Source organism: Dreissena polymorpha, chromosome 1, assembly GCF_020536995.1.
Source record: "Dreissena polymorpha isolate Duluth1 chromosome 1, UMN_Dpol_1.0, whole genome shotgun sequence".
Classification (NCBI taxonomy): Eukaryota; Metazoa; Mollusca; class Bivalvia; order Myida; family Dreissenidae; genus Dreissena; species Dreissena polymorpha.
In genome coordinates this window covers 108392211-108419666 of record NC_068355.1, presented here as the reverse complement: position 1 = coordinate 108419666, position 27456 = coordinate 108392211, and the positions used below count along the sequence as shown (strand labels likewise).

The following is a 27456-nucleotide window of genomic DNA, read 5'->3' as shown; positions in this document are numbered from 1 at the left end:
CTATAGTAGTGGGGGACATATTGTTTTTGCCCTGTCTGTTGGTTGGTTGGTCTGTTTGTTGGTTGGTTTGCGCCAACTTTAACATTTTGCAATAACTTTTGCTATATTGAATATAGCAACTTGATATGTGGCATGCATGTGTATCTCATGGAGCTGCACATTTTGAGTGGTGAAAGGTCAAGGTCATCCTTCTATATATGGGTCAAAATTGCTCATGTAATGTAACTTCTGCAATGTGGCATGAATTATATCTCGTCTACAAAAATGACAAAATCCGATTTGCTCAGAGCGTTCACGTACCTATGGAGTATTTTCAATACACCCCAAGTAATTTTCAATGTGAAAGTACTGAGGACGTTTATCCCATACACTGTCAGTTACTAACGGTGCAACAAATAAGACCATATTTCTGGCAAAAGTACAAATGTACTAACTTAGAAGTTATCTGCCTCACATGTCTCGAGCAATTCAATTTAAACTACAAGTCATCACCATGTGCAAGATGTGCGGTGATAAACTTAGAGTGTGAATTAAGTTAGTTGTAAGAAGCTGTAGGTGAGCTAAGTACAACTGGACAAAACCAAAGAGAAAAACACTTGCCATATAATATAGCCTCATCTGAATGGAAATCTTATATGGAATAGAGCTGCATTTTTAAAATACTACATAAAGCTACATGGTGGGGATGGATAGGGATTGGACATTTCTTTAAATTTCTAGTAACTAGCAAATTTTAAGTTGAAATTAATGGTTTTAAGCTTATTTCTAAACATAATGAATGGCAAACAAACACTACTATATTACAAACCTTTCAGAAAGTGTTCACACTTGGTATTAAGGCGAAAGCATATATAAAAGTATTTGAACACAGTTGTCTGTGTTAAGGTGCGTATTTGTTTGTTTTTCCCTTTGGACAGAAAACATGCAGTTTATACAATAACTCGTTTGGAGTAATGAGAGACAGAACATGGCTGAGTTTCTACAATTATTTATTAAGGTAAAAGAATGACAGTTGCTTGCTGAATGTTAAAATAAAAATCACAAGAGAAACATTCTACTATATTTATAATAAATATGTATATCTTCATGCAATTGATAAGTCAATGTTATACATCTTAAAAGGTCTTGTCTATAATAGTTTAAATATAAATGTCATGTCTAGTTGTTAAATCACAGTAAAATTAGATTGGCAAATATATATTATGTTATAAAAATATTAATATCAAATCAAGAAATGGGATGATTGAGCCTATTTGTACATGTATACATCTTCATGAACTTCACAGCTGGGATATAGAGGATGCTTTGCTAGGAATGTAGTTAAGGCATTCATTAAAGGCTGTTATAGTTAAAAATGCAAATACTATAATAAATAAAAAATATATAAAGACATTTTATCTGTCATCATCATGTGCTGGTTAACATGCACATTTAAATGATTTATATCCACTGGTACGACACTTCATAAATATAAAACCTGGTGTGTCATGATATAAATATATAAAACAAAGATATGTATGTGCATACATAGAAAAGGAATATCAATAAACAATAACTTATTTTTGTACTAAATGTTTATGTACTACAAGATCTGTAGAATTACCTAATAAATAAATACATATATCACAGAATTGGTTAAGATTGTCCTCTGAAACACTGTCAGGCAATCTAGAATGATACCAGTGAACTGCATTTGAGGTGTGTGTGTGTGTGTGTGTGTGTTTGTATATTTTCTTGGTAAAATAAAATATTAATTAAGTCAAAATAATTATTGTAGTTAGGGCAGCTCAATACATAATAATGTTGTAGATTTGTAACAAAAGTAAACACAATTTACACAAATCATAAGAAATCACAGTTAAAAAATATTTCTTATTTCCCCATCTACCGTATATTAAAGGCAATGAATGATAATACAAAAAATAATGGATAAATTGTTTAATAATAACAAATCATAGAACATGCAGCAGATTGAAGTACATCATTCTGTTGAAGCTTGCTTTAAACAAAATTAATAAAACTATATACAACAAGAAAAACACAATCATGACTATTCTTGTTAAAATAACTTGTACATGAGAAATACATCTATCTGTAAAACATGCAAATTAACATGAAATATAATCCACATATAAGGTTATTTCAATGCCTGAATACATATATATCAGTAATTGTTTGATTTAATTGTGCAATATTAATAAAATACATGGTTGTATCAAGCTATTAGCATTCTACAAAAGTTCAGCTAGAAAATGCTTTTTTTTTAGATGTTGAATTTTTCCGCAATTATGGCATGTTGCCTGAATACATTCACAAACATTCAGCATCAAATCATAAATATCTCTCTGCAAATTCCTTTAATGCCCGTAAAATGGGTGCAAATGCAAAGTTAGGCAGAACAAAATAATCAGAGATAAACATAAATAAATAAAAGTCTGCCTTAATTTATACTTTTTTCTGGCAAATTGTCAAAAAATAAACAGTTTGCGTCATTGAACAAAATAATGATTGAAATAATAATGCAGGTAATTAATATAAAAAAAGCAAGTAAGCAAAAAATGTTTAATGGAATTGTCAACTAATACGGAACCAGAATTTTAATAATTAAGTAACATGATGGCTAGCTGCACATAACATTCTTGTTTGTATTTACATGTAGAACAACCCCTTACATATTAATCACACTTGTGTTCTGAATGAATGCCTTTGTTCTAGGCATTGAGTTCAGTTCAATTTAAAAGCCACAGTTATTTGTAAAACATTAAAACTCATTTAATCCGTGGTTCCAAACATTCAAATTGAAAAAGAAACTTCCTATAAAACAATTGATACTAGCGTGCTTTGCTTTCAGACAAAATAATACAAATTCTGGGATATCATTAGGATAAATAAAACAATAAATATGTGTAATTATCAATAGCACATTTGTGTATAATATATATACTTAAGTTCTAAACAACTATCTAAGCTATAAACTATTTTTAAAAAGTTATTTTGTTAAAAGTATGTGTGTGTTACATAACTGAGAAGATGACGAAATGCATTCATTTTGTACCCAACACACAACTAGACTTGTATAGCCTTTCGATTACATTTTGCATACCATTTGCCAAGTTCTTTGTATAATAAATACAAGATTGCTAAAAGTTTTGCTGGCATAAAACTGGGAAATTGTACAACAGAAATAAACTGATGAACTAAGCAAAGGCAACAATTACAATGTTCTCACTGTAGAAAATTTGAAACCTTGGTAAAATATTTTTAGATCCGATTCTTATTGTCAGAACTGAACAAGTGATACTTGCGGCAAACTTACAATGAGAGACAGAATTAAATCCCAACCACAAACATGTTTTGATAGATGACTTAAGGAAAGAAAAAGCAAACATTGGAAGAGTAAAGAAGACATAAAAACTGAGTATTATGAACTGCATGACTTTAATTTGGAGTATTATTGATCATGGAAGTTCTTGTGAATTGAAAGTATCGTCCTAAATTTCTCACTGCATGCAGTGTAATTCAGTAATGAATATTATTGGATCCTGTCATATTAAATATCATATGGCAAATGTATATATTTTAATGTTCATTTTACAATTAAAAATAAATATTTGGCATCCGAATCCATGATTTCTTTACATAAGTAATTAACTAGTTTTTTATCCTAAGGCATCTCATTTCTTTCATTATAGGAAACTAGAGATCACAAATGCATTTTAGAGTGGCACAATTCATCCAAAACAAAAACATGCAATCTTTGAAGTCAAGACACAACTTCCTAATGAGCATCAAGTTTAATATCCGGGGTAGGGGCTACATTCTATTATATCTGATTATTTATATTTTAAGCATAACTTCCTATATCCATAATAAACCAGAGCTTGTCAAAATGACCACATGTCATAGTATTTAGCAAACTGTAATGGCTACCGGAACAATATTCCTTCATTCCTATATCATGATTTAAAACCATAAAAATCATGACTCCTGTTGCTGAACAATGCCTCAATATGTCTTTATCTGGGAGCATCTTTGTTTACACACTTCTTTTAACCTAATATTATTGAAGGGACCTTTTCACTGATTTTGGCATGTTTTGAAGTTTTTCATTAAATGCTTTTAATTGATAAATGTAAACATCGAAACATAAAATCTCCACTATGCAACAAAAATACAATTAAAGAAAGAGTAAATATTAAATTGCATCTGGGCTCGAACCACTGATCCTTAGAGTGAAAGTCTAACACTTAAACCACTCAGCCATGTGTGCTGACATAAAACTACGGGTATTTTGTACTTTATATCAGCAATCCTCGTAATGTCTCAAAATATAACTATAACAACGCCTTTTCATTTCCAGGTTTTCAAATCGTCAAAAGATACATAAAATGTATATTTTAGAGCATGGTAAAGGATGAGCATTACTGTTTCCTTGCAAAAAAACATAACTTCAACATAAACGTGCCTATCTGAAACATTTCTTTTTCAATTTTGTCAATTTATCAACATGTGAAAAGGTCCCTTCAATCCTTTCCCCCACAGAAGCAATATGAAAATTGCTTTATGCAACAAGCATAAAGCGAGAACAGCCTGCGGGTAACACACCGTCTGATCAGATTATATGCTGTTTGCTGCTCATCAGTATAAATGGGTTTGTGAATGAAGGCTTGAAAACTTTAATCTAGTAAGAAAGGTCTTAAATTTCATTGATTTTCTAAGGGACTGCAAACACATCAAAGTTTGTATATTAATTGTAAATGGTTAGGAATCTTGTGGGTAGAGGTCTCGTTCAATCTGTCCATCGCCACTGTCCTTGTCCAGCCACTTCTCACATGGGAACAGGGTGGTGGTGTTTGTGCTCAGGTTGACCACCTCGATCTTCTCAAGGTACCACTTGGGGCGCCAGCCGCTGTTGTCATGCTCCACATGTAGCTTCTCCAGAGGGCCTGCAATGGTTGAGGGAACATGGGTTAGGGGATTAACGCTAAAAATGCCTAAAATTCTTGCTGCCCTTGATTTGAGGAATGGCATATAAAGGAATAATTTGAGGAATAAATGGTTAGGATTGAAATTACAAAAACCAGAAACATGGGGATGCTATAGAACAAATTTTTTAAAGTCATAATGTGGTGGCCAGGTAACGTGTAAATGAAGCTATTCTTGGTTTGCAAACTGACAACTGCTCAACTTGAGTATCACCTTTGGGACAAAAGTCATAGAGATCATGATTTCCCTAAACATGTTGTATGGCTACCAGAAAGTCAACTTGAAAATGGTCAATATAAAAATTATGTCAAACACTATGAAGTGGAAAAATAATTATGTTAATCAAGCAAAAATAGAAAGTCTGAGGAAATACTTCAAAAGACAAAAACTGTTTAAAGACATACAAACATAGTTTCATGGATTGGACAAACATATATCACTGCCCAACAACCTTACAAAAAAGTATCTCTAACTATTTAAATGATAACTTTTCATACCCAAATCTACGGCCTCTATGGTGAACTTGTCAATCTGCTTTCTCTCGAACAAGTCTCGAAGGGTTTGTGTAAGTGCCCGTTTGCCGGTATTCCCGTATTCTCCATACAGCGTTACAAACACATTGGCGTTCGTACCCGCACCAAACTTGTCTCCAGTGTAAACAACCAGTTCGTACTTCACAGGCGCTAGGTCTGAAATTGTTAATATATAATAGTTCTTTAAATAGGTGAAGATATTGAGAGAAGTTGAAATATAGATTTTATTTTGTTGTTTTATAGTGAAATATAAAAAAATACACAATTTACTGCAACTATTATGGTATATTTTATGTTTAATTTAACAATGCCACCTTTTTAATTTAGGAATTTATTGAGAAATTTCAAAGCTTACAACCTTAATTTACACAGCAAAATCCAAACGATGTTTATTATTAATTGATTATCATCATAATTACTATGAACAGTATCATGATCAATAACATTTGATAACATTAACCTTCTACACAATCACCTGATATTCATCATTTGCAATAACAATAAGTATTCTTAAGTAGGCGCCAATAAGACATGTCAATCCTTGTATTAATCCAATTCACATTGACAACCAGCTTTTTCATCTCTGCTAGAAAATCTCTCTTCTGAAAATTCTATGAAAAACACTTGCTTCTTTCTGCTGGATGAAATGCAATGGTACATTGGTACACAGGCCACCCGACTTTGAACACTTTTATTCTCAAACTTATCCTCAATTCAAATTTTGACCAATGAGAATGATTGTAACTTAATGTTCATTGCTTAAGTAAATTTAATTAAACCTTAAATTGACTTTTTGTAATGTTGTGCAGCAGAGGTAATTTTTTTGCAGGAAATATCGTCGCCAACACGCAGATACTTACTTCTGATGACTGCCGTCTGACTTTCCTCCACTTTTTTCGCCTGCAGTCTCTTGCCTGTACGCTTGTTGAGCCGCTCACTGACAGGGATCCAGTCCTTGCATGGAAACACATACCTAAAAACCATAAAACACGGTACTATTTGCCTGGGCACGTTACTATTTGCCTGGGCACAGTAGTTTTAATAAACGTTAATGATCAATATGTTATTCAAAGCACTTGTTCATGGATTTTCAAAATTACAGTTTGTCCAACATTTTGTCCTAGATTTGTAAAAATCTGTACATAAGAGAGCTAAATGACTCTAATTGCTTAGACTCATAAGCAAAATACCATTTCGTTTGTGAAAAATGATCATTTCAAATTGATAAAATTATAAAGTGTAATAAACGCAAAATGACTGAATAATTTGGAATGGTTCTGTTTTTTTGCTCAATTTTGTATCAAAAAAATAATTCACATATATATAGTATATAACATAACAGTATTAAGGAGGGTCAGGACAGCTGGGTGGTTACAAATATAGTCTATTAATCCTAAGGACACTGGTTCCACCTCTCATGGGGACAAACTATTTTTTATGATCCTGGATCGAACGATCGGGGGTATATTGTTTTTGGCCTATCTGTCTGTCATTGTATGTGCATGTTTGTGTGTCTTTCACAAAACTTTAACCTTGGTCATAACTTTTGCAATATTGAAGATAGCAACTTGATATTTGGCATGCATGTGCATCTCATGAAACTGCACATTTTGAGTGGTGAAAGGTTAAGGTCATCCTTCAAGGTCGAAAGTCAAATATATGGCTTCAAAGCGGCGCAGTAGGGGGCATTGTGTTTCACAAACACAGCTCTTGTTTTAAGTTGCTATTTTAATGCTATTCTTGTTACTACAATGAAGCTCTTTAAGTTCTAACATTTAAATCTTACATTTGTAGGAATTTTAATGACACACCTTAAAAATGTCCCTTTAAATTGAAGGACAGTATAACAAGAATATAATAAGTTATTACATAATTATAAGGTAATGGCTCCAGGAAAATGCCACTGAAGGTTGCCTTTACTTCTCATGACATTCCATAGCCTTGTTATTACACACCTGAACAATTAATCTTTTAATTGAAAGTTTTTGAACAATATTTGTATTTGAAAATTATGCAATTTTTTTTAAAATATAATTGGATATCCTCTGTGCATGTAGCTTTCATTGATATTGGGTAAGAAATATATAAATATATTACTAAGCAAGTTTAAAATGCAGTTTTGTCTCATACTATTGTTACATATAACACAAAAATTTGAGTAAATTATAAACAATAGATTTTGCATACATTGTGTAATAAATTGCATGAATTTGGCCATATAATAAAACAAGAGCACCGCATAACGGGTGCCACGCTCAGCTACGGGTGCAGTTTTAAATAAATGAAAGCTTGTCAGATTATTTTTTTTACAGGTCACAGTGACCTTGACCTTTGACCTAGTGACCCCAAAATGGGTGTGGCGTGTAGAACTCATCAAGGTGCATCTACATAATTATGAAGTTTCAAAGTTGTAGGTGGAAGCACTTTGATTTTAAAGCCAATGTTAAGGTTTTAGCACGACACGAACGTCAGACAGCGAGCTGGCTATGACAATACCTCGGGTTTTCTCCGAAAACGCCGAGCTAAAAAACACATCAGTCTGCTAAATCATTCAGCACTGAGGGACGGCGCGTGATATTGATTGTAGTCCCATCCCATCCAGAAAAATATCATTGCAACTTCATTACTGCCTATGGTAAGGTATGTAATAAAAACAACTACAGAACTTAGGTTTCAGGTTAACATAGAAATTGGTTTTAAATAATCATGTTTGAAAATGTAAATGTGTCATAAGATGTTTACAAGATGGGCTAAAAACATGATTGTTCCCACAAGGACTTAAATAAGTTTTCAAGGTAAATTTGTTTTCAAAAAGTATGAGAGAAATGTTAGTTTATTTCAACTAAAGCTTAAAAAAAAACTTCCCATGTTGATAAATATTTGGTCAAAATAACTGGGTTATAAAAACTCTTCCATGAGGGTCTTAATGAAAACCCCAAAAGAGTTGATAAATCAACGACTGTGTAAACTCCATGCTCACTTTTTTCCCTTTACAGGGTCGGTGACGGAGATTTCAAAGCAGTGCCACTCAGCCTTTCTTCCCTCTGTGGCTCCAAGGGGGTTGTCCTCTCTCTCATAGGCCCCCACGATGCAGGCCTCAATGTCACCAAGGGCTGGGGACGCAAACTGGAAGTTATCCACATTGCCCCTGAAAATACAAACAGATTGTTATCAGTCAGGATTGCATTTTAAACACCTGAATATCTATACTCAAATATAAACTATTTCATTCAATGGAATATTTGACTACAAATATCTGCATACGTTCTTATTTAGTACTTGGACATGTTAGCCAGAAGCTTTGTAGACATGCTCAATGGTTTTGTGTAATTTTTTAGTAATGATGAAAGAGAGGAACTAAAGTTGTGATTTCAGCCCATACATTTATTTTCCTGTGTGTATAGTATATATATTTTCTATTAACAAAGTCAGTTTTTGTTTAAAAAATACATTTAAGTTTTCAAAAAATGTTGGTAAATACATCAATTAACAACAGCTTTATTAAAAACAGTTGGCCTTCATTTTTGATTCATATTCAAACTTTGTATTATTGTTAATCATTTTATTTAGGCTCTTCCTTTTCAGGAAGAATTACAGCTATGAAAAGATTTATTGAGAATGCCATGTTTAAAAATAAAGTTATGTTTGAATTTATGCTAACTTAGACAGTTATAGAATATACATACTTGCGTAGTATTTTGTTAGCAGCACTGTTTTCCAATTTGAAGACTTTTGATGTTTTCTTATCGCCCTCAAGGATAATCCAGCCATTATGAATTGTCCCTCCTTCCTTCTTGTCGGATGTTTTGACTTCTATGTCGTAAGCTATAAGGTTACAAGACTTTAATAGATTATTCTGTTACCAACTGTTTTCAAAAATCTTACTGAAAATTAAGTTCGACATAGGTGGCTGAAATTGAGTTTATCCTTAAATACAAAGTAGGACTTTAACTCTGCATATGTAATGGTCATATGCAAATAATGTTTATTTAAATGGTTATTTTAGGAATTAATAGTTTTGAATAGTTATTGAGTTAGCGCAGTCTGTTTTGGCATATTACATATATTCTTAATTTTGTTTAACAAGTTAGCACACGTCAAACACATATATTGAGCATTGCTGCCACTTAAAGACATGCTTATTGAATCAAAAGATTTTTGGCAGTTAGAAAACATTATTATAGTAAGAGATGTGCCAATTTGAATACATACTTATCGAGTCAGAAGAGTTGCTTCCCTTGGCTGAGGAGGCACACGTGAGCTCTCGGAGGATCTGCTTGTCATCCTCGGACTTGGAGAGCCACTTGTTACATTGGAAGTTGTATGACTTTCTGGTTCCTATGTCCTCCACTTCAATATAAGCCAGATGCCAGGCTGCACCTAAACCTGAATTGAGAAAAGCTTTATTATATTCATATCATTATTTTTACTAAATTTACTATAAAAAAAGCATTGAAACCTAAATATATGAGGTTGTCTATTTGAGATATTTTATATGTATTTTGTTTGTTTCCAATTATTGCTTTAGAATAGGTTAAAATTAAGCTGATCATATATTTTAACAACAACTTGAGAGAAGCATATGATTATCTAGGATGAGGTCGACAACAAATTGTGCTTGTGTTTAAAAAAAGCAAAACTGGCCTCACATTCTGGAAGCAACAGGGGTTTAAGCATTTCAAAAACATCTAAATGTATTAAATATAGCCACTGGGGTTATAGCATTTCAAAAACATCTTCATGCATTGAAAATATTCTTTTCACAGCACAGTTGGATTATCATGTCTTATTATTTGATCAAAGCTTTCAATACAATTATATATCAATTTAAACAGGAGAAAATGGTGCATGCTCTAAAATATGGATACGAGCATCAAACCTCACTCATACAAAACTGCAAACTGGGTTGACAATGAAATAGTGGACGGAAGGGTATGCTTGTCACATAACGTAATTATATTTTATAGTGATAAAGTCTTTTTGAAGTAGTACATGACAGATGCCAACAAATGGGTTATACTTGAGTGTGTAGCAGATAAGGGCTTTAACACATTTCATGATTGTGTTCAGATAATTACAACCAAGCAAGAAGGACTGCAGGTGTCTCGTTTTTATTATAGCAACAAACATACATGGTATGACGTTAAATAAACAATTTGTGTTATACATATCATTTTTATGTTTAATTTTTATATTGATGAGTATCCCAACACGCATAATTTATTTGTTAATTTAATTTTTTACCAAACAAGATGCTGGGTTAAATAAATGTTGATGCACACGCTGGAAGCTTTGTAAGTACATGTATTGATTCATTAGCTCATTCGAATTGGTCTCAGTCCAAAAATAGGTCCAAGTTACAAGAGAAGGTCAATTTTAAGGTAAAAATGAGGCCAGGTGATGTGAGAGGGCTGAGTCCTGAATGGAAGTATCAAAGGGTTTAAGTTAGTGGTATGTATCTTTAGTCAATCGTCTATGTTAGTGGTATGTATCTTTAGTCAATGGTTAATTTGGGTTCACCAACAACTTTGACGTTTTGAATGAGTACAAGTCCAAAAGTAGTTCAATGTCAAGATTAAAGTCAGGTGAGGGTGTATAAGTCAGATGAGGGTGTATAAGTCAGGTGAGGGTGTATTTAAAATTTCAAAAACATCATCCATACAAGTGTCAAAGCTTTGCAGCCTGTTGATTTGATTTTTGGTGGAAACCGTCATTTTACGTAAACCAAGACCTTTTAACTTTGTGAGTAAGTCGAAAGGAGCACTATCTAAGGGCAAAAATGAAATCAAGCTCTGATGTTGTGTTGATAGTGTCCACATACATTATCCATTTAAGTATCAAAGCTTTGTATGAGTCATTATTGATGGTAGACTAAACTAGTCTTTTGGGTTATTCAATAATCAGGACCACCTGAATGAGGCCAAACATAAGTCAGAGTCATAGTACACAAGTATGTGAATGTCCAGACCAAACCAATGTCAGGTGATGTGGATGTGTCCATACTGTTGCAAGACATCATTCATGTCAGTATCAAAGCTGAGTAAGAAGCATCAATGATGTAACACGAAAGGCATTATTTTCAATAAACCAAGAATCTTGACCGTATGAATTAGTCAAAAACGTAGGTCGAAAGGGGGATGTGTGTATCAAAAACAATGAATAAAGCAATAAAGGTGTCATTCAAAACATTTCATTTTGGGTCAACCTTATACAGATGGTGGGACAGACAAAAACGAATGGACAGGTCAATTGCTATCTGCCTCTGCATCAGTAGATGCTGGGGACATAAGAAGAATAAATGCAAGCATTATTGCATGTTACTTTACTGAATAACCCAATATTTTAAGTAATTACTGTCTAAGTTAGCTTTCTTGCTAGCACACCAATATGTATGGCGCACTAAAGGGGTCGAAACTTTAACTTCTGCTGCAGCAGAAAAAAATGCTGCTCGAGCAGCATTTTACTACTGCAGCAGAAAAATCCTGCTCGACCAGCATTTATTTTTAGATTATGGCATCAGCCAATCAGAATCAGATTACACATAGGCATAAATCAAAACCAAATTTGCATGTTCCTACATGACTTATAGATTTCAAAGCTTAATTATTATTTTATGAAAACCTACGAAAAAAAGATGAGAATTTAATCATAATTGATTAAAACACAGACCTTGTTGCAATTTTTCTAGTTATTGTCAGGTCTATTTCGTTTCCGTAGAGGTAGCTTATGTCGTCTGTTTGTAAGCTAAAATTTGATTGGCTGACGGTTTCAAGGGCTTATTCTAAAAATAAATGCTGGTCGAGCAGGATTTTTATGCTGCAGCAGAAGTTAAAGTTTCGACCCCTTCAGTGTGCCATAAATATGACAGACTAAAATTAGACCCTCCTGCTCTTTGATAACATTTAACACACTTAAACTGGTTCTGTACTAGTTTCACATATTTTTTCACATGCCAATACATATCTTCAGAAATACCTAAACAATTTAGAGGAACAGAAGTCAGATACATGGTGTATGCAAGTTATAAAACAAAAAAAAGTTGTAGTCCCTTTTTACAAACTTTTTAACACAAAAAAAGAAAAAATTGAATGAAAAATATTCATATATATATTTTTAGTTTATTGTTTAATTGGTATTTTGTAAAAATAAAATATTCATGATCAAAGTAATCCATACAAAAGACATTTTCTACAGATAATATTTGAATAATGTCACTAAAGAGAAGATTAAAACTGGAAATCAAGATTGAACATAGCGATATATTAACATCTATAAAACACAAACAGCAAGCTATAGTACTGTATATAGATATTTTGAATCGTTAAATTGGTCCGGAAAAAAACAACAGACACAAGAACAAGAAACAAGCTCAAATGGTGATTTTGCATAGTACCCAATTGTACAAATATCAATGACATACAAAATTGGGATGGATGTACATAGAATACAGGTGGGTTTAATTACAAGGCTTTGAAAACCTCACCCAAACATTTTATAGCAAAAACCACTAATGAAACAGCCTGCGATTTTGAGATTTGTAGAACTTATACCAAACCAGACCTGTACCAGTATTCACAAAGCACCAAGAATGATGGTAACTTAATATGAATTATTAAATACTTTTCATTGGGAAACACCTGCAACATCAACATGAGCTCTTCCACAACTTAATTCACTTTAAGAAAGCTTTTGACCGCATGTGGCATGATTGGGGATGGCATGTTATGACAGAATAGAATATTGACGAAGAGCTGGTGAGTTATTTAAGAACTGTATGGAAACACCAGCAGTGGAGTACTTCTCAACAGACAGCAGGAGGACTTCTTCAGGACATCAGTGGGTATCTGTCAGGGATGTCTGCTCTCTCCCGTCTTGTACAACCTTTTCCTTGAGAAGATAATGCAGGAGACTCTCAATGATCATCACACCCCTATCTCAATAGGTGGAAGACCCATCTCCAACTTGAGATTTGCTGATGACATTGACCTCATGAGTGCACTAGCAATAAACTTCAAGATCTCACCAACAGACGATGAAAGAGCAGAAGCATACCGGACGAAGGTCAGCAAGGAGATAACAAAGATCATGGTGAACAGCATGTCTAACACCAGCGCAGACATCACCATGAAAAGTGAGAAGCTAAAAGAAGTTACCAGCTTCAAGTACTTGGGCACACCCTGTCCAAGGATGGTACTAGTACTACTAAGGTCCGAATAAGAATTGCCATGGCGATTGCAGCAATGGTCAAACTGAGCAGGTTGTGGACAAGCAGTCCCATCAGTTTCCCTACCAACAGGCTCTACAAGTCCCTCGTAGTCTCCATCTTTCTCTACGTCTGCGAGACCTGGACTATACATGCAGACACAGAACGCAGGATACAGGAAGCACAAGACTAACGAGTACGAACATGACTGCAGCACTTGTTGGTCCACAAGAGCCCTTACTGGTGGTGACTGTAAAACGACGAAAGCTGGCTTGGTTTAGACACCAGGCACATCTCTCTGTGAAAGACTGTTCTCCAGGCCACGCTAGAGGGAGGTTGATATGGAGGTCGTCAGAAGAAAAGCTGTAAGGACAATGTTAAAGGTTGGACATCCCTTCCCATGGCTGAATTACACTCAGAAGCACACAACAGACCTGACTGCAGGAGGATTTCAGTATCGTCGTCCCTCATTTCATCCAACAGCCAAACCGGTCAAGTGAATGATGATGATTATGATGATGATTTCTGATCAAAGGAAGTATAATCTTAAAACAAAAAAAGTTTGACAGAAAGTGTTGTCTGACTGCAACAGCTTAACTGGGATAACACTTAATGCATTTAACCCTTTCAGTGCTGGAACCAAATTTTGAAGGCATTTGCAAACAGTTTGGATCCAGATGAGACGCCACAGAACGTGGCGTCTCATCAGGATCCAAACTGTTTGCTATTCTGATAGTATTCTAAAAATAAATAGAAGAAAATGCTAATTTTAGAAATTCAGCAGACGACATTTTAGCAGACGACAAATTTCCCAGCATGCAAAGGGTTAACAGCTTTGTCCCAGAGGGAGGCTGCAATAATGTAAAACAAAGCTCAGAACACTCCATGTACCTTTGTTATCGTGCCAAACTCGGCATTTTGACAGCTCCCCAAGGCTTAGAATGTTGTTGATCGTGAACACATCAACCTGGTTATTCTCGAATGGATCCTTGTAAGTCTCGGATTTCTTCAAATGGATCTCGCCTGAATCCCCGTTGTCACCAAAAAGGATTACAAAAACATTGGCATCCGTGCCTGCGCCAGGAACATCTGATGTCTTTACACTGATCTTGTAATTTGTTTCTGAAAAGCAGAGATACATTTTGAACATGCTTGTTATGTGATTAAATTATTTAATCACATAAGGTCCTTACAAGGAATTTGTAATTTTCTCGAAACCAGAGCAAAGCTTTAACAACAGACACAGTCATGTTCATGTGTGATTATAAAACCTGTTTTATTAAAGCACTTGTTAAAACACCTTGATGGTTTACTGTCCATGGATAAGGAAATAAAACCATTGTTTAGTGGCATTGAAACAACAATAAAATGAGGGATTTTTAAATTTTGGATCTCCTTACTGTCAACAGCCAGCTTTCCACGTTCCTTCGCTGGGATATCACGTATCAACTCTCCTTTCTTCTTACTGAACCAGCCTTTCACTTCAAAAACAGTGAGCTGGCCTGTTGCCATGTTGCGTAGTTCAACCTGAAAATATTAACATGCAAATTAATTGACCTTCTTAAAAATAATTTTGGATAAGTGCTCTAAATGATCAGGCCGATAATCAAACTTGGCTAAGATATTATGCTTATAAATATAATACCCCAGTTTCATGATAAGCATATTTAAACATTTGAGTAAAGAGTGGACATTGTTTTTTTTTACATCTGGCCCACCCCCTATCAGCATATATTGTGTTCACAGAATATACAACACTTTTTAAAAATGGGAATACACTAATCCTCTCTATGCCTAAATGTTTTCTAAAAATTCTAAAGTTTGCTATACTGTTTTAAAATGTTTGAAGCAGGATTTTACACAAACCTTTTCACAATACCAGTCTGGTCTGCTCCCTTTACCATCGGTCTCAATTCTCATTTTCTTGATGGGGGCCACGTCTTCGAGTTCTAGCTTAATGAGATCTGCTCTGTCCCTTTCAAACCTTTAATCAAACATTAACTTTAATTTGAGGGCTGAACGCACAACTGTTGTATCTTCTGAACAGTTCTACATCAGATATAACAATTTTAGATCAAACACTCCATTATTAAGTGTCACTTTTTACCCTTGATTAGTCTAATCCAATTGAAAATCAGCTCAATAATTATTTGCCACACTTTTATCAGGTGGATTTTTGCAAAATAAAAACTCTTATTCCATTACCAGGTCTATCTAAAAAAAAAAAAAAGTGATGGCTAACTGCACCCACCTGTCCCCTGATTTTTCAAGCACCTGCGGAGTTGTTTGCCCCTTGGCCCCGAACACAGTGATGGTGATCTTCTGGTCGGAACCTGCCTCTTCTATGTCGCCAGTGATCACTGTCAACTCATAGGCGATCACTGGAGTGGAAATATTTGAGTACACTCTTTAAAGGGTTTATCGAACCCTGTATAATGTGCAATTAGAATAAGACATTGATAAGTCAATGATTCATTAAAAATATGAAATTAATAATGGTTAAGGGGATAAATCAAACATTGTATTTGTATTATTGGCAGTTAGAATATGAAATTTTTAGAATTTTTGAATTTATTTGGTGTGTTTATTTGCTCACAACTATCCATTTAATTTTGTTAATATGAAAATTTAAATATAAAATCTTTGTTATATTGTATTCTATATATTTGGTATATTACTACACTAAGCACTCTTTCATGAATAAAAGTGATTCAGTTTTGAGAATTTTCACTGCTTTATTTACTACAAAAATCAATATTGACATGAGCACTTGAACAAATGAAAATACAACAAGAGCACCGCATAACAGGTGCCACACTCGGCTGCGAAAGCTTGTCAGATTTTTTTTTTTTAAAGGTCACAGTGACCTTGACCTTTGACATAGTGACCCAACAAGAGATGTGTTTGTCAGAAACACAATGCCCCCTACTGCGCCACTTTGAAATAAAATTTCTCATTTGGCAGGTATAGACATCATCTCCCTTTAAAGCTTTAATACTTCCCTTGGATTTTGTCCAATCCAACCGGGGGGTGGGGGGGTCTGTAGACAGTTAAAAATGACCAAGTCAGACATCACTGACAACCAAGGCCTGTGGTTTATCAAAGAGATCATAGCCAGAGTTCATCATGTATGTATGGAATAAGTCCATTGGTATTTAATGAAAACTAGCATTACTAAATAAGAACAGGTAAGAAATGATAATTATATCAAGAGATGTGTTTGTCAGAAACACAATGCCCCCATTGCGCCGCTTTGAAATAAAATTGCTATTTATCATTTGGCAGGTATAGAAATCATCTCCCTTTAAAGCTCATTACTTCCCTTGAATTTTGTCCGATCCAACGGGGGCGGGGGGGGGGGGGGGGGGTCTCACAGTCAATTATGACCATGTCAGACATCACTGACAACCAAGGCCTGTGGTTTAAAAGAGATCATAGCCAGAGTTGATCATGTATCTAAGGACATAAGTCCACAGGTATGTAATGAACATCAAAGAAATTATAATTATATCATTAAAAAAACCTTTAACAAATAAATCATTTGAGTTATAAATAATCAAAATAATAAATCTGTACAGTAACTGTGAAAAGAGCTTCATTTCTTGGTAAGCTCCAATGTGCAGCTCCATGAGATACACATGCATGCCAAATATCAAGGTGCTATCTTCAATAATTAAAAAGTTATGGCCCATGTTAAGGTTTTAGCACGACGCGGACGGCGGACAGCGGACGACGAGCTGGCTATGACAATAGCTCGGATTTTCTCAGAAAACAGCCTCGCTAAAAATTGCCCAATATAAATAGAGGTTTGATTAGGATAATGCACATTTTTGAGCTTGTGAACATCTGCAGCCGGAAAACAACAATATAACCTCCTCAATGCATAGCAGAAAACAGACAGTTAATGGAATCAGTAACAAAAGTGTAGATTGAAGCTCCTGTTTTAAGAATAATACAGGGAGATCCTTTAGGATTATTATCTGGATCAGTATTGTAACCATTTGTCTATATTATTGCATGTACCTGTTCTTTCCTGGTAAATGTTCAGCTATTTCATTTGCTCAAATATTTCTGAACAATGTTGAATACTTAAGCCCCAAAGCATACAAAAGAATTATTTTACATAAACAAGCAGATCATATAAATGTCACAGTGATAAATTAAGCACAAATTATTTGTATATAAATCAAAAATCATATGCATTTGGTCATTAAGCTGCTTTTGCAACCAACAAAAAATACAAAAAGTATAAAGTTCAAAAAGTTTGCCACACAAATGAGAATGATTGCAAAACAAATATCCTTGTGAATTTTACAACTTTGAAATTTGTCCAAGATCAAACATGGACTTAACAAAATGTAACATTATTAACATATCAATTTTAAATGATAACATTTAATGTTTCAATTTAAAAAAAGTCAAATTCAATGCAAAGATGTTGTAGCATGACATTGTGTGGGTAAATTGATGTTTATATAATTATACAGTAATTTAGATGACACTTTAATGATCCATTCAGCCACTTGAGCAGTTTAAAAAAAGAATTATCCACGGCAAATTATTTTATGCACCTTGGATGTTTTTCGCCAAAATACTAGGGTTACTCCAAGCCACTCATGAAGAAAATATTTCAGATATTGCCACATTCAGCAAATGATAACAGTTATATTTATTACTTTTTTTGCATTACAATCAAGTACAAAAAGATACTAAATTTTCCTTTTATATGAAGTATTACACATATTAAAATGCTGTGAAATGTATTAAACTCATATCTTACTCATGAATATTAACAAAATATATTTACCAATATCCCTTATATGTTTCCATTTATTTATATCTGAGATATGTATGAAAGCAAACACTAGGTACTCGAATGTGGTTAAGAAATATCAACTAAGACCATAGCAAAAGTAAAAACAAGAGCACCGCCTTGCGGGTGCAGACCGCTCATCTATTTTCTTTTTAAAGGTGAAAGGACTCTCATTTTCAATCACAAAGGAGGGAGGGGTGGAGTGAAGAGCGGTGCATTGTGTGGGTGTGTGGACATTTATTACATTATCTTCCAAAAATGCGAAAAAAAGGAAAAAAAAAATCGGGGGTGGGGGGGGGGGGGGTGGGGGGGTGGGTATTCTTGGGTGCGATGGTTGGACGGTATTTCAAACATAAAATAATAAAAATAAATATTTGTGTTTTTTAACCGTTTCAAAAAAAAAAAAAAAGGGGGGGGGGGGTGAGGTGGCAGGGTATAGTGTGAGGGTGTGGTGGTAATTTGTGAGATAATCTTAAAAATAAACAAAAAAAACAAACAAAAAAATTAGGGGGGGGGGGGGGGGGATTCGGGTGGGGGGAGGGGGGATGGGGGGGATTCTTGGGTGCGATGGTTGGACGGTATTTCAAACATAAAATAATCAAAATAAATAGTTTTGTTTTTTAACCGTTTAAAAAAAATAATTGGGGAGGGGGTGGGGTGGGGGGGGGGGTATAGTGTGAGGGTGTGGTGGTCATTTGTGAGATGATCATAAAAAAAAAAAAAAAAAAATAGGGGGGGGGGGGTTCGGGGGGGGGGGGCACGGGCGATGGTTTGGGTGGAGTCTATTGTGGTATGTCAGGTAAGAGTAGTTTTGTCAAAGTATCAATCAAATCTAATCATAAATAAAGAATTAAGTTATGGCAATTTTAGCGAAATTTAATAATTTGACCTTGAGAGTCAAGGTCATTCAAAGGTCAAGGTAAAATTCAACTTGCCAGGTACAGTAACCTCATGATAGCATGAAAGTATTTGAAGTTTGAAAGCAATAGCCTTGATACTTAAGAAGTAAAATGGATCAAAACACAAAATTTAACCATATATTCAAAGTTACTAAGTCAAAAAAGGGCCATAATTCCATAAAAATGACATCCAGAGTTATGCAACTTGTCCTTTTACTGTACCCTTATGATAGTTTGCGAGTGTTCCAAGTATGAAAGCAATATCTATGATACTTAGGGGTAAAGTGGACCAAAACACAAAACTTAAACAAACTTTCAATTTTCTAAGTATAAAGGGCCCATAATTCCGTCCAAATGCCAGTCAGAGTTACATAACTTTGCCTGCACAGTCCCCTTACGATAGTTAGTAAGTGTTGCAAGTATGAAAGCAATAGCTTTGATACTTAAGGAATAAAATGGACCTAAACACAAAACTTTACCAAAATTTTCAATTTTCTAAGTATAAAAAGGGCACATAATTCTGTCAAAATGCATGCCAGAGTTATCTAACTTTGCCTGCCCAGTCCCCTCATGATAGTAAGTAAGTGTACCAAGTTTGAATGCAATAGCATTGATACTTTCTGAAAAAAGTGGACCTAAACGCAAAACTTAACCAAAATTTTCAATTTTCTAAGTATAAAAAGGGCACATAATTCAGTCAAAATGCATGCCAGAGTTATCTAACTTTGCCTGCCCAGTCCCCTCATGATAGTAAGTAAGTGTACCAAGTTTGAATGCAATAGCATTGATACTTTCTGAGAAAAAGTGGACCTAAACGCAAAACTTAACCGGACGCCGACGCCGACGCAGACGCTTACGCCAAGGTGATGACAATAGCTCATATTTTTTTTTCAAAAAATAGATGAGCTAAAAATCAAATTAAAATTTTCCTTGCAATGATTAACATTGTATTTAAAGTAACCTAAAATTGTTTAAGGGTCCAATTTAAATCACGGGAGGGCGCGTTTGTTTCAACCTTCTAACTGTATGATTTGAACCATAAACGTGCTTATTTGAGTTAAACAAGAGCACCGCATAACGGGTGCCACGCTCGGCTACAGGTGCAGTTTTAATAAAAGCATAATAAATAAATGAAAGCTTGTTAGAATTTTTTTTCTTTTAGAGGTCACGGTGACCTTGATCTTTGACCAGGTGACCCCAAAATGGGTGTGGCATGTAGAACTCATCAAGGTGCATCCACATGAAGTTTCAAAGTTGTAGGTGGAAGCACTTTGATTTTAGAGCCAATGTTAAGGTTTTAGCACGAATCAGACGTCAAACGGCAGACAATGGATGGCAGACAACACAACAAGCTGGCTATGACAATTCCTCGGGTTTTCTCCGAAAACACCGAACTAAAAATCATTTAGCAATCATCAATACCACAGATTTTACACCCAAAATAACTTTGTTTGACAGTTTAACAGTAACGTATGTTTAATATCTATTTACAAAGTCTCATTTCCATTACATTCTAGCCAATTACTTGTATATTATATTATAAGTAAGTTCCTTCAAGTAAAACATCATTAAATCACAGCTCACTTGTCCCCTGGCAGTAAAAAAATGGGGGATAGCTGGGCACTATTATTGCGTTCGGTGATGCATTTCATAAGTATGTGGGTGTTTCATTAGGGAGGAAGCATTTATAAGGATAACTAAAGTACAATCACTAGTACCTTTTTTGACCTCAAGAGATCAGCAAAGAATTCTGGCTTGCATGGGAAAACTTCCAATATCATTAGCTAACTGCATCGTGTACAATAGCAAAACAACTTACATGGTTTGTATGAAGACACAGAGCTGATTCCATCATCAACGCTGAACACACGGCTGGTCTTTCCATCGCTCTTGTCGCGCGCTAGCCACTGGTTGCAGGCAAAGGTGTAGTGCTTTCCCTTTGTTGGGATGTCAACTTCGATCTCCTTTAGGAACCAACCAGACCCTGGTGCAGTGCCGTCATGACCCACCTTAAAAAAAGATCCATGATAGCTCAATGACCATATATACATATTTCAAAAGTGGACTAAATTTATTTCAGAATTGAAAAAAACAGTCCAATGAAAAGCTTGCAGAATATGCTGTGAAGTAACTTAAAAATAAAAACATACAATCTCTTTATCACTCTTTATCTCTAAAAAATATAAAAATCCAGTTTATTAACAGATACATTCATTAAAATAAAAAAAGTATTAGGATATAAAATATATATTATTGATTCATTTAATATGTTGCAATACAATTTGGCACATACATGTTAAAGATGTTTAATTTGCATGTTTGTTTTTATAACTGATATACAACTTTGAACGTTTACTGACTTTCGATTTTGTTATATGTTTAAGTGGACTCAAGAAAATCAAAATAGTGTCTGAAGCTTCAAAATGGTTTCACTGTAATTTTAAGTACATAAGAAACATAGTTTTATTTATAACTACCTCCAGTTTCTTGACTTCACCAACATCAACAGCTTCAATAGAAAATATCTCAGTAGAACCAGGCGCAAAGTGGTCTTTCTGTGCCAGCTCCAAGAACAACTGACCAGTGTCCTTCTTCTTTGGTCCTACGATCTTGATCCAGACGTTACTGGATGTTCCATTGTCCTCTCCAGTACCAGTTGTAACCCGTATAGTGTATGGTATAGCTGAAAATGTCCAGAAAAACTTCTACATAGACACTGCTTTGTGAAAGTTGAATAAGTCAGCAAGCATAAAAAATAAGTAATTTATTTTTTATTAATTACAATGCATTCATGACTTTTATTACACAAAAATATATATGTGTACACAAAATGGTTGTTATTTATTAAAAAAAACAATTATCAATAAGTTTATCATTTATTTTATAATCAAATAAAACAAGAGTGCCAAACTGTCACAAGATACGCCCGTTTTAAGACTTTGGACAACTTGATAACTTTACCATGACCCATATTTGAACTTGACCTACATATCATCTAGACACAACTTCTGACCAAAGTTGGTGAAGATCTGATGAAAACTACTTCAATTAGAGAGCAGACACCATGCTAAATGCTTGAAATGCACTACGGGACCTCGTGACCTAGTTTTTAACCTGGCGAGACCCATATTTGAACTTGACCTACATGTAGATATTGTCTAGACACAACTTCTGACCAAAGTTGGTGAAGATCGGATGAAAACTACTTCAATTAGAGAGCACTTGCTAAATGCTTGAAATGGTTTAAGTGACCCTGTGACCTAGTTTTTGACCTGGAATGACCCATATTCCAACTTGACCTAAATACTGTCTAGATACAACTTCTGACCAAGTTTGGTGAAGATTGGATGAAAACTACTTCAATTAGAGAGTGGACACCATGCTAAATGCTTGAAATGCACTAAGTGACCCTGTGACCTAGTTTTTGACCCAGCATGACCCATATTCGAACTTGACCTAGATATTGTCTAGATACAACTTCTGACCAAGTTTGGTGAAGATCGGATGAATACAATTTGAATTAGAGTCCGGACAAAGTGGCGCCGTTGAAAATGCACTAATTGACCCTATGACCTAGTTTTTGACCCGGCATGACCCATATTCGAACTTGGCCTATATATCAACTAGATGCAACTGCTGACCAAGTTTGGTGAAGATCGGATGAATACAATTTGAAATAGAGTCCGGACAAAGTGGCCCCTTTGAAAATGCACTTATTGACCCTATGACCTAGTTTTTGACCCGGCATGACCCATATTCGAACTTGGCCTAGATATCAACTAGATGCAACTGCTGACCAAGTTTGGTGAAGATCGGATGAATACAATTTGAATTAGAGTCCGGACAAAGTGATGCCTTCCGCCCGCCGCCCGCCGCCCGCCCGCCGCCAAGGGGTTTCACATAATACGTCCCGTATTTATACGGGCGTATAAAAAATTACTAGTAAAAGTTAAAAAATTTATAAATCATTTTAGTAAACATACAACTTTATAAAGATGAAATATTTGTGTGTCTTGCTGTATTCATGATTTGTCTTTTTATAGGGACAGAAAGTGTTACACTGTAACTCCAATATAACGCGGATGACGGGGTCCAAGCCACGCAACAGCGTTATAAACGGACAGCGTTATAAGTTTTGAGCTTATTTATTTAAGGGGCTATAAAAACAGGTATAGTATAGCCTATAATATAGGTCCTGTGTATTGTCTTGCTGTGTTGTCATCCGCAAATACATGCATATAAACCGAATCGAACGATAACAGTATACATACCGCTTTTCTTATGTGCACATTTATCCGATAATCCAATATAATTACATCACTTACGAAAAAATAATGTTTAACATTTATGACACGAAATATGTTTACGAACTTCGTAAACAAATTCATATGCTTACGCCATTTTTCAGAAAAATTAGTACAGTGCATTATGGGACACAGCTTTCATTGGACGAGCGAATTTAAATTTAGATTGAATGCAATACGATACATGTACAAAGAAATGTTTTATTGCGTCATACCCAGCATGTAAAAAAACGTGCTTTCCGTGGACTTTCTGATAACGGGCAAAAATTTAAGTGCATCTCAGTTAACTATTACACTGCGTTAGCATGTAAATAAATCGTCTGGATTTTAAAATTTATTTTTCGTATACTTACTGAAACATTAAACACACACAAAGATATTTTTATTTATCAAGCATGTGTAGCATATTATAAACGATAACACACTTACACAGCCATAGTTTATACAATGAAATACAATACACGATAAATAAAAAACATAAACAGGTAATCGTTTTAAATAACTTTAATTTGATAATTATTCCGCTTGCACTTGCCTTATTGAAATTAGCGCACCGAACCGCTCTGATAGGGAATACATGTAATAAACACCGACCCGCGAGTTTTCACACCTTTATTGGCATTACACAACAGATTAACACCAATTAGCTGTCGAGTGTCGTTTAACCTCTAATCGATTAACATCAGTTAAACGGACGGAAAAAGCAATCAAGCTGTGATCGCCGGCTTCTTTGAATTTATGAAAATACATGAAGTTGCATAACATAGATTTGAATCAGAAATGGAAGGTTGGAGAAAAAACGGGATCCAAGGACTCCACGCGTTATATTGGACACAGCGTTATAACGGACCGCACTATATTGGAGTTACAGTGTATTACAAAAGTTTTTAAAACACATATTCTTAGAACTAGAAAAAAACAAGACTATTGCCAAGCAATATATGTCCCCTACCGGCTCCACCATTGTCAGACTTATATATATATATATTTGTTGCCATAGCAACCAGAATTTTTGACGTAGGAACAAAATGAAATGACGTGCATAATGTCCATATTGCCATCTATCCATGTTTCAAGATGAAAAAATATAAAGAACTTTTAAGTTATCGCAGGATCCAGAAAAGTGTGACAGACTCACAGACAGACAGATGCACAGAGCGCAAACCATAAGTCCCCTCCGGACAAATAACATAGGGCAATGTCTCTCAAAACACCTATAAGATATTTACGACGTTGTGTTTGGGGTTTCATCTTGCTCATCACAAGAAGTAGACTGTGCAAAAAATACACAAAGGGAATTTAGAGGGCAGAGCTTGTTGTACTCTGCACTTCCTTTCAATATTCTCTATCAACATACACAGTTTTATTTAAATACTTTAAAGAAATACTAACCTGCACAAGAAAATTAACTTAAGGTTGATAACACTGTACACAAAGAAACAGGTTCACACAAGTTCACATGATAGTCAATATGTTTTATATGCTCAACATTCTAACAGTAATATCTTATTTTAACTTGTAGACAAATCTATACACTGTCCCCACCCTGAATAAAGAGGAAAAAATCATTCCCCCTGAATGGAATAAAGCATTCTATTGGTAGCACTTACTGGGACCTTCTGGTATGTTGTCCATGCTAAGTTGCTTTCTGGAAAGTACCGGACTCTTAGAAAACGGATCGGAGCTGAGTGTATCCAGACTCGCTACAGAGCCATATTTGGTTGAGCGCAGAGTGCCCGTGCTTGACATCTCCCCATCATAGCCCTATACAGACATGAAAACATTCAATAATAAAGGTTATGTGGTTTGTACTTTTGAAAGAGTAATAAATGTGTTAGTTTTGTGCAAGCATATAAGAGGTTCTCAAAAGCTTGCTCATTCTAGGATATTCATGACTCATGTATACTTCTATTAATATTCTTAATTTCATATTCAAACCGAGTTTGTGTTTACTTTATTTGCTTCCGTTTAAAAAAAATGATCAAACCCATGCTCAGTCTGAATATTAGATGCAAGACCTCAATTTATTGAGCTGTAACAATTGTATCATTTAAGAAAACAAGGGCTGTTTGTAAAACATGCATGCCCCCCATATGGGCTGTCCATTGTAGTGGCAGCCATTGTGTAAATACGATTTTTGTCACTGTGACCTTGACCTTTGACCTAGTGACCTGAAAATCAATAGGGGTCATCTGCGGGTCACGATCAATCTACCTATGAAGTTTCATGATCCTAGGCGTATGCGTTCTTGAGTTATCATCCGAAAACCATTTTACTATTTCGGGTCACCGTGACCTTGACCTTTGACCTAGTGACAGAAAAATCAATAGGGGTCATCTGCGAGTCATGATCAATCTACCCATGAAGTTTCATGATCCTAGGCGTATGTGTTATTGAGTTATCATCCGGAAACCATTTTACTATTTCGGGTCACCATGACCTTGACCTTTGACCTAGTGACCTCAAAATCAATAGGGGTCATCTGCAAGTCATGATCAATCTACCCATGAAGTTTCATGATCCTAGGCGTATGCGTTCTTGAGTTATCATTCAAAAACCATTTTACTATTTCTGGTCACGGTGACCTTGACCTTTGACCTAGTGACCTCAAAATCAATAGGGGTCATCTGCGAGTCATGATCAATGTACCTATGAAGTTTCATGATCCTAGGCCCAAGCGTTCTTGAGTTATCGTCTGACAACCACCTGGTGGACGGACCGACAGACCGACCGACCGACAGACCGACTGACCGACATGAGCAAAGCAATATACCCCCTCTTCTTCGAAGTGGGGCATAAAAACCACTTGATATTAGCATATCTTGTATAACATGTTTAAACTTTATTGCTGCTACATGGTATCACTTTGTTATATGATCATATACATGTATACATTGTATGTCTTATATTGAATAAAAATAAAAAAATCAATACACACCAATGGTACATATCTCAGTGATTTTTGGACCGATTGGGAAAAGTACTAGTACCAGCCCAATTTGGAAAAATGTGTGCGAAAAAACCCTCAAATTGTGAACATTTGCGTCATGAATTCTTTCCATTTTGAAGTTTTTTCTCACAAATACTTTCAAGTTGATAACTTTTAGTGATGTCAAGTTGTCAATATTATATTTACTTAGATTGGAGCGAAAGAGCTAACAAAATGTTGCATTTTATTTATAAAAAAAAATTCACTTGAGATTTTTTGGACAGCCATTGGAAAGTTTGTAGCTTTTTTCCTACTGGGCAAGTGCTGATTTTGGTACTTTATACAGAAGGGAAAAAAGCTGATTATTATGTAAGATCAATATATCAAAAGTTTCATTAAGATTGGTTAATATTAATTTAAGTCAATGATAGCAAGCCGCCTGTTTAATGACACTGACTATAAGTAAACAATAATGCCCAGCTACCTTCACATAAAATGATCGCTCTATTTTCATGTCATCCTTATTCTTGGCCAGCCAGCGTTCGCAGTAGAACAGAAACTGCTGCCGGGGATCCTTGTCATCAATGATCTCAACTTTCTCCAGGTACCAGGCAGGGCTGAACCCAGAGTTGTCGTGGCGGACTCGGATCTTATAAATCTTGCCAAGGTCTGCCGCCTCAATCTTAAAGACATCTTCCTGCAAGAGACACCCATGCGATTATGAATGTGTAGAGAGAAACTACTTTACCTGATACATACATGTGAATTTAAAGTTGTGTCATGTGTGCA

At 35.0% G+C, this 27456-nt stretch overlaps 1 protein-coding gene and 1 long non-coding RNA gene across 3 annotated transcripts in view; one reads left to right on the top strand and one right to left on the bottom strand.

Annotated features, from left to right (window-relative positions):
• Nucleotides 1-972: 972 nt before the first annotated feature.
• Nucleotides 973-27456, bottom strand: part of LOC127843594 (lipoxygenase homology domain-containing protein 1-like) — a 220772-nt gene continuing 194288 nt past the window's right edge. For both annotated transcript variants that reach the window (XM_052373278.1, XM_052373283.1), the window contains 14 exons: nt 27152-27364; nt 25349-25502; nt 21912-22117; nt 21254-21443; nt 15974-16103; nt 15589-15706; nt 15123-15249; nt 14614-14844; nt 9732-9905; nt 9206-9344; nt 8500-8667; nt 6380-6492; nt 5484-5675; nt 973-4946 (listed from right to left, as the gene is read on the bottom strand). In XM_052373278.1, the coding sequence (XP_052229238.1) occupies nt 4762-4946; nt 5484-5675; nt 6380-6492; nt 8500-8667; nt 9206-9344; nt 9732-9905; nt 14614-14844; nt 15123-15249; nt 15589-15706; nt 15974-16103; nt 21254-21443; nt 21912-22117; nt 25349-25502; nt 27152-27364 (2340 nt within the window). In that variant the 3' untranslated portion in view covers nt 973-4761. The remainder of the gene's footprint in view (nt 4947-5483; nt 5676-6379; nt 6493-8499; nt 8668-9205; nt 9345-9731; nt 9906-14613; nt 14845-15122; nt 15250-15588; nt 15707-15973; nt 16104-21253; nt 21444-21911; nt 22118-25348; nt 25503-27151; nt 27365-27456) is intronic.
• LOC127844223 (uncharacterized) lies at nt 7559-9208 on the top strand. The gene is made up of 2 exons (XR_008032632.1): nt 7559-8159; nt 8516-9208. It is a non-coding gene; the product is annotated as an uncharacterized LOC127844223 (long non-coding RNA).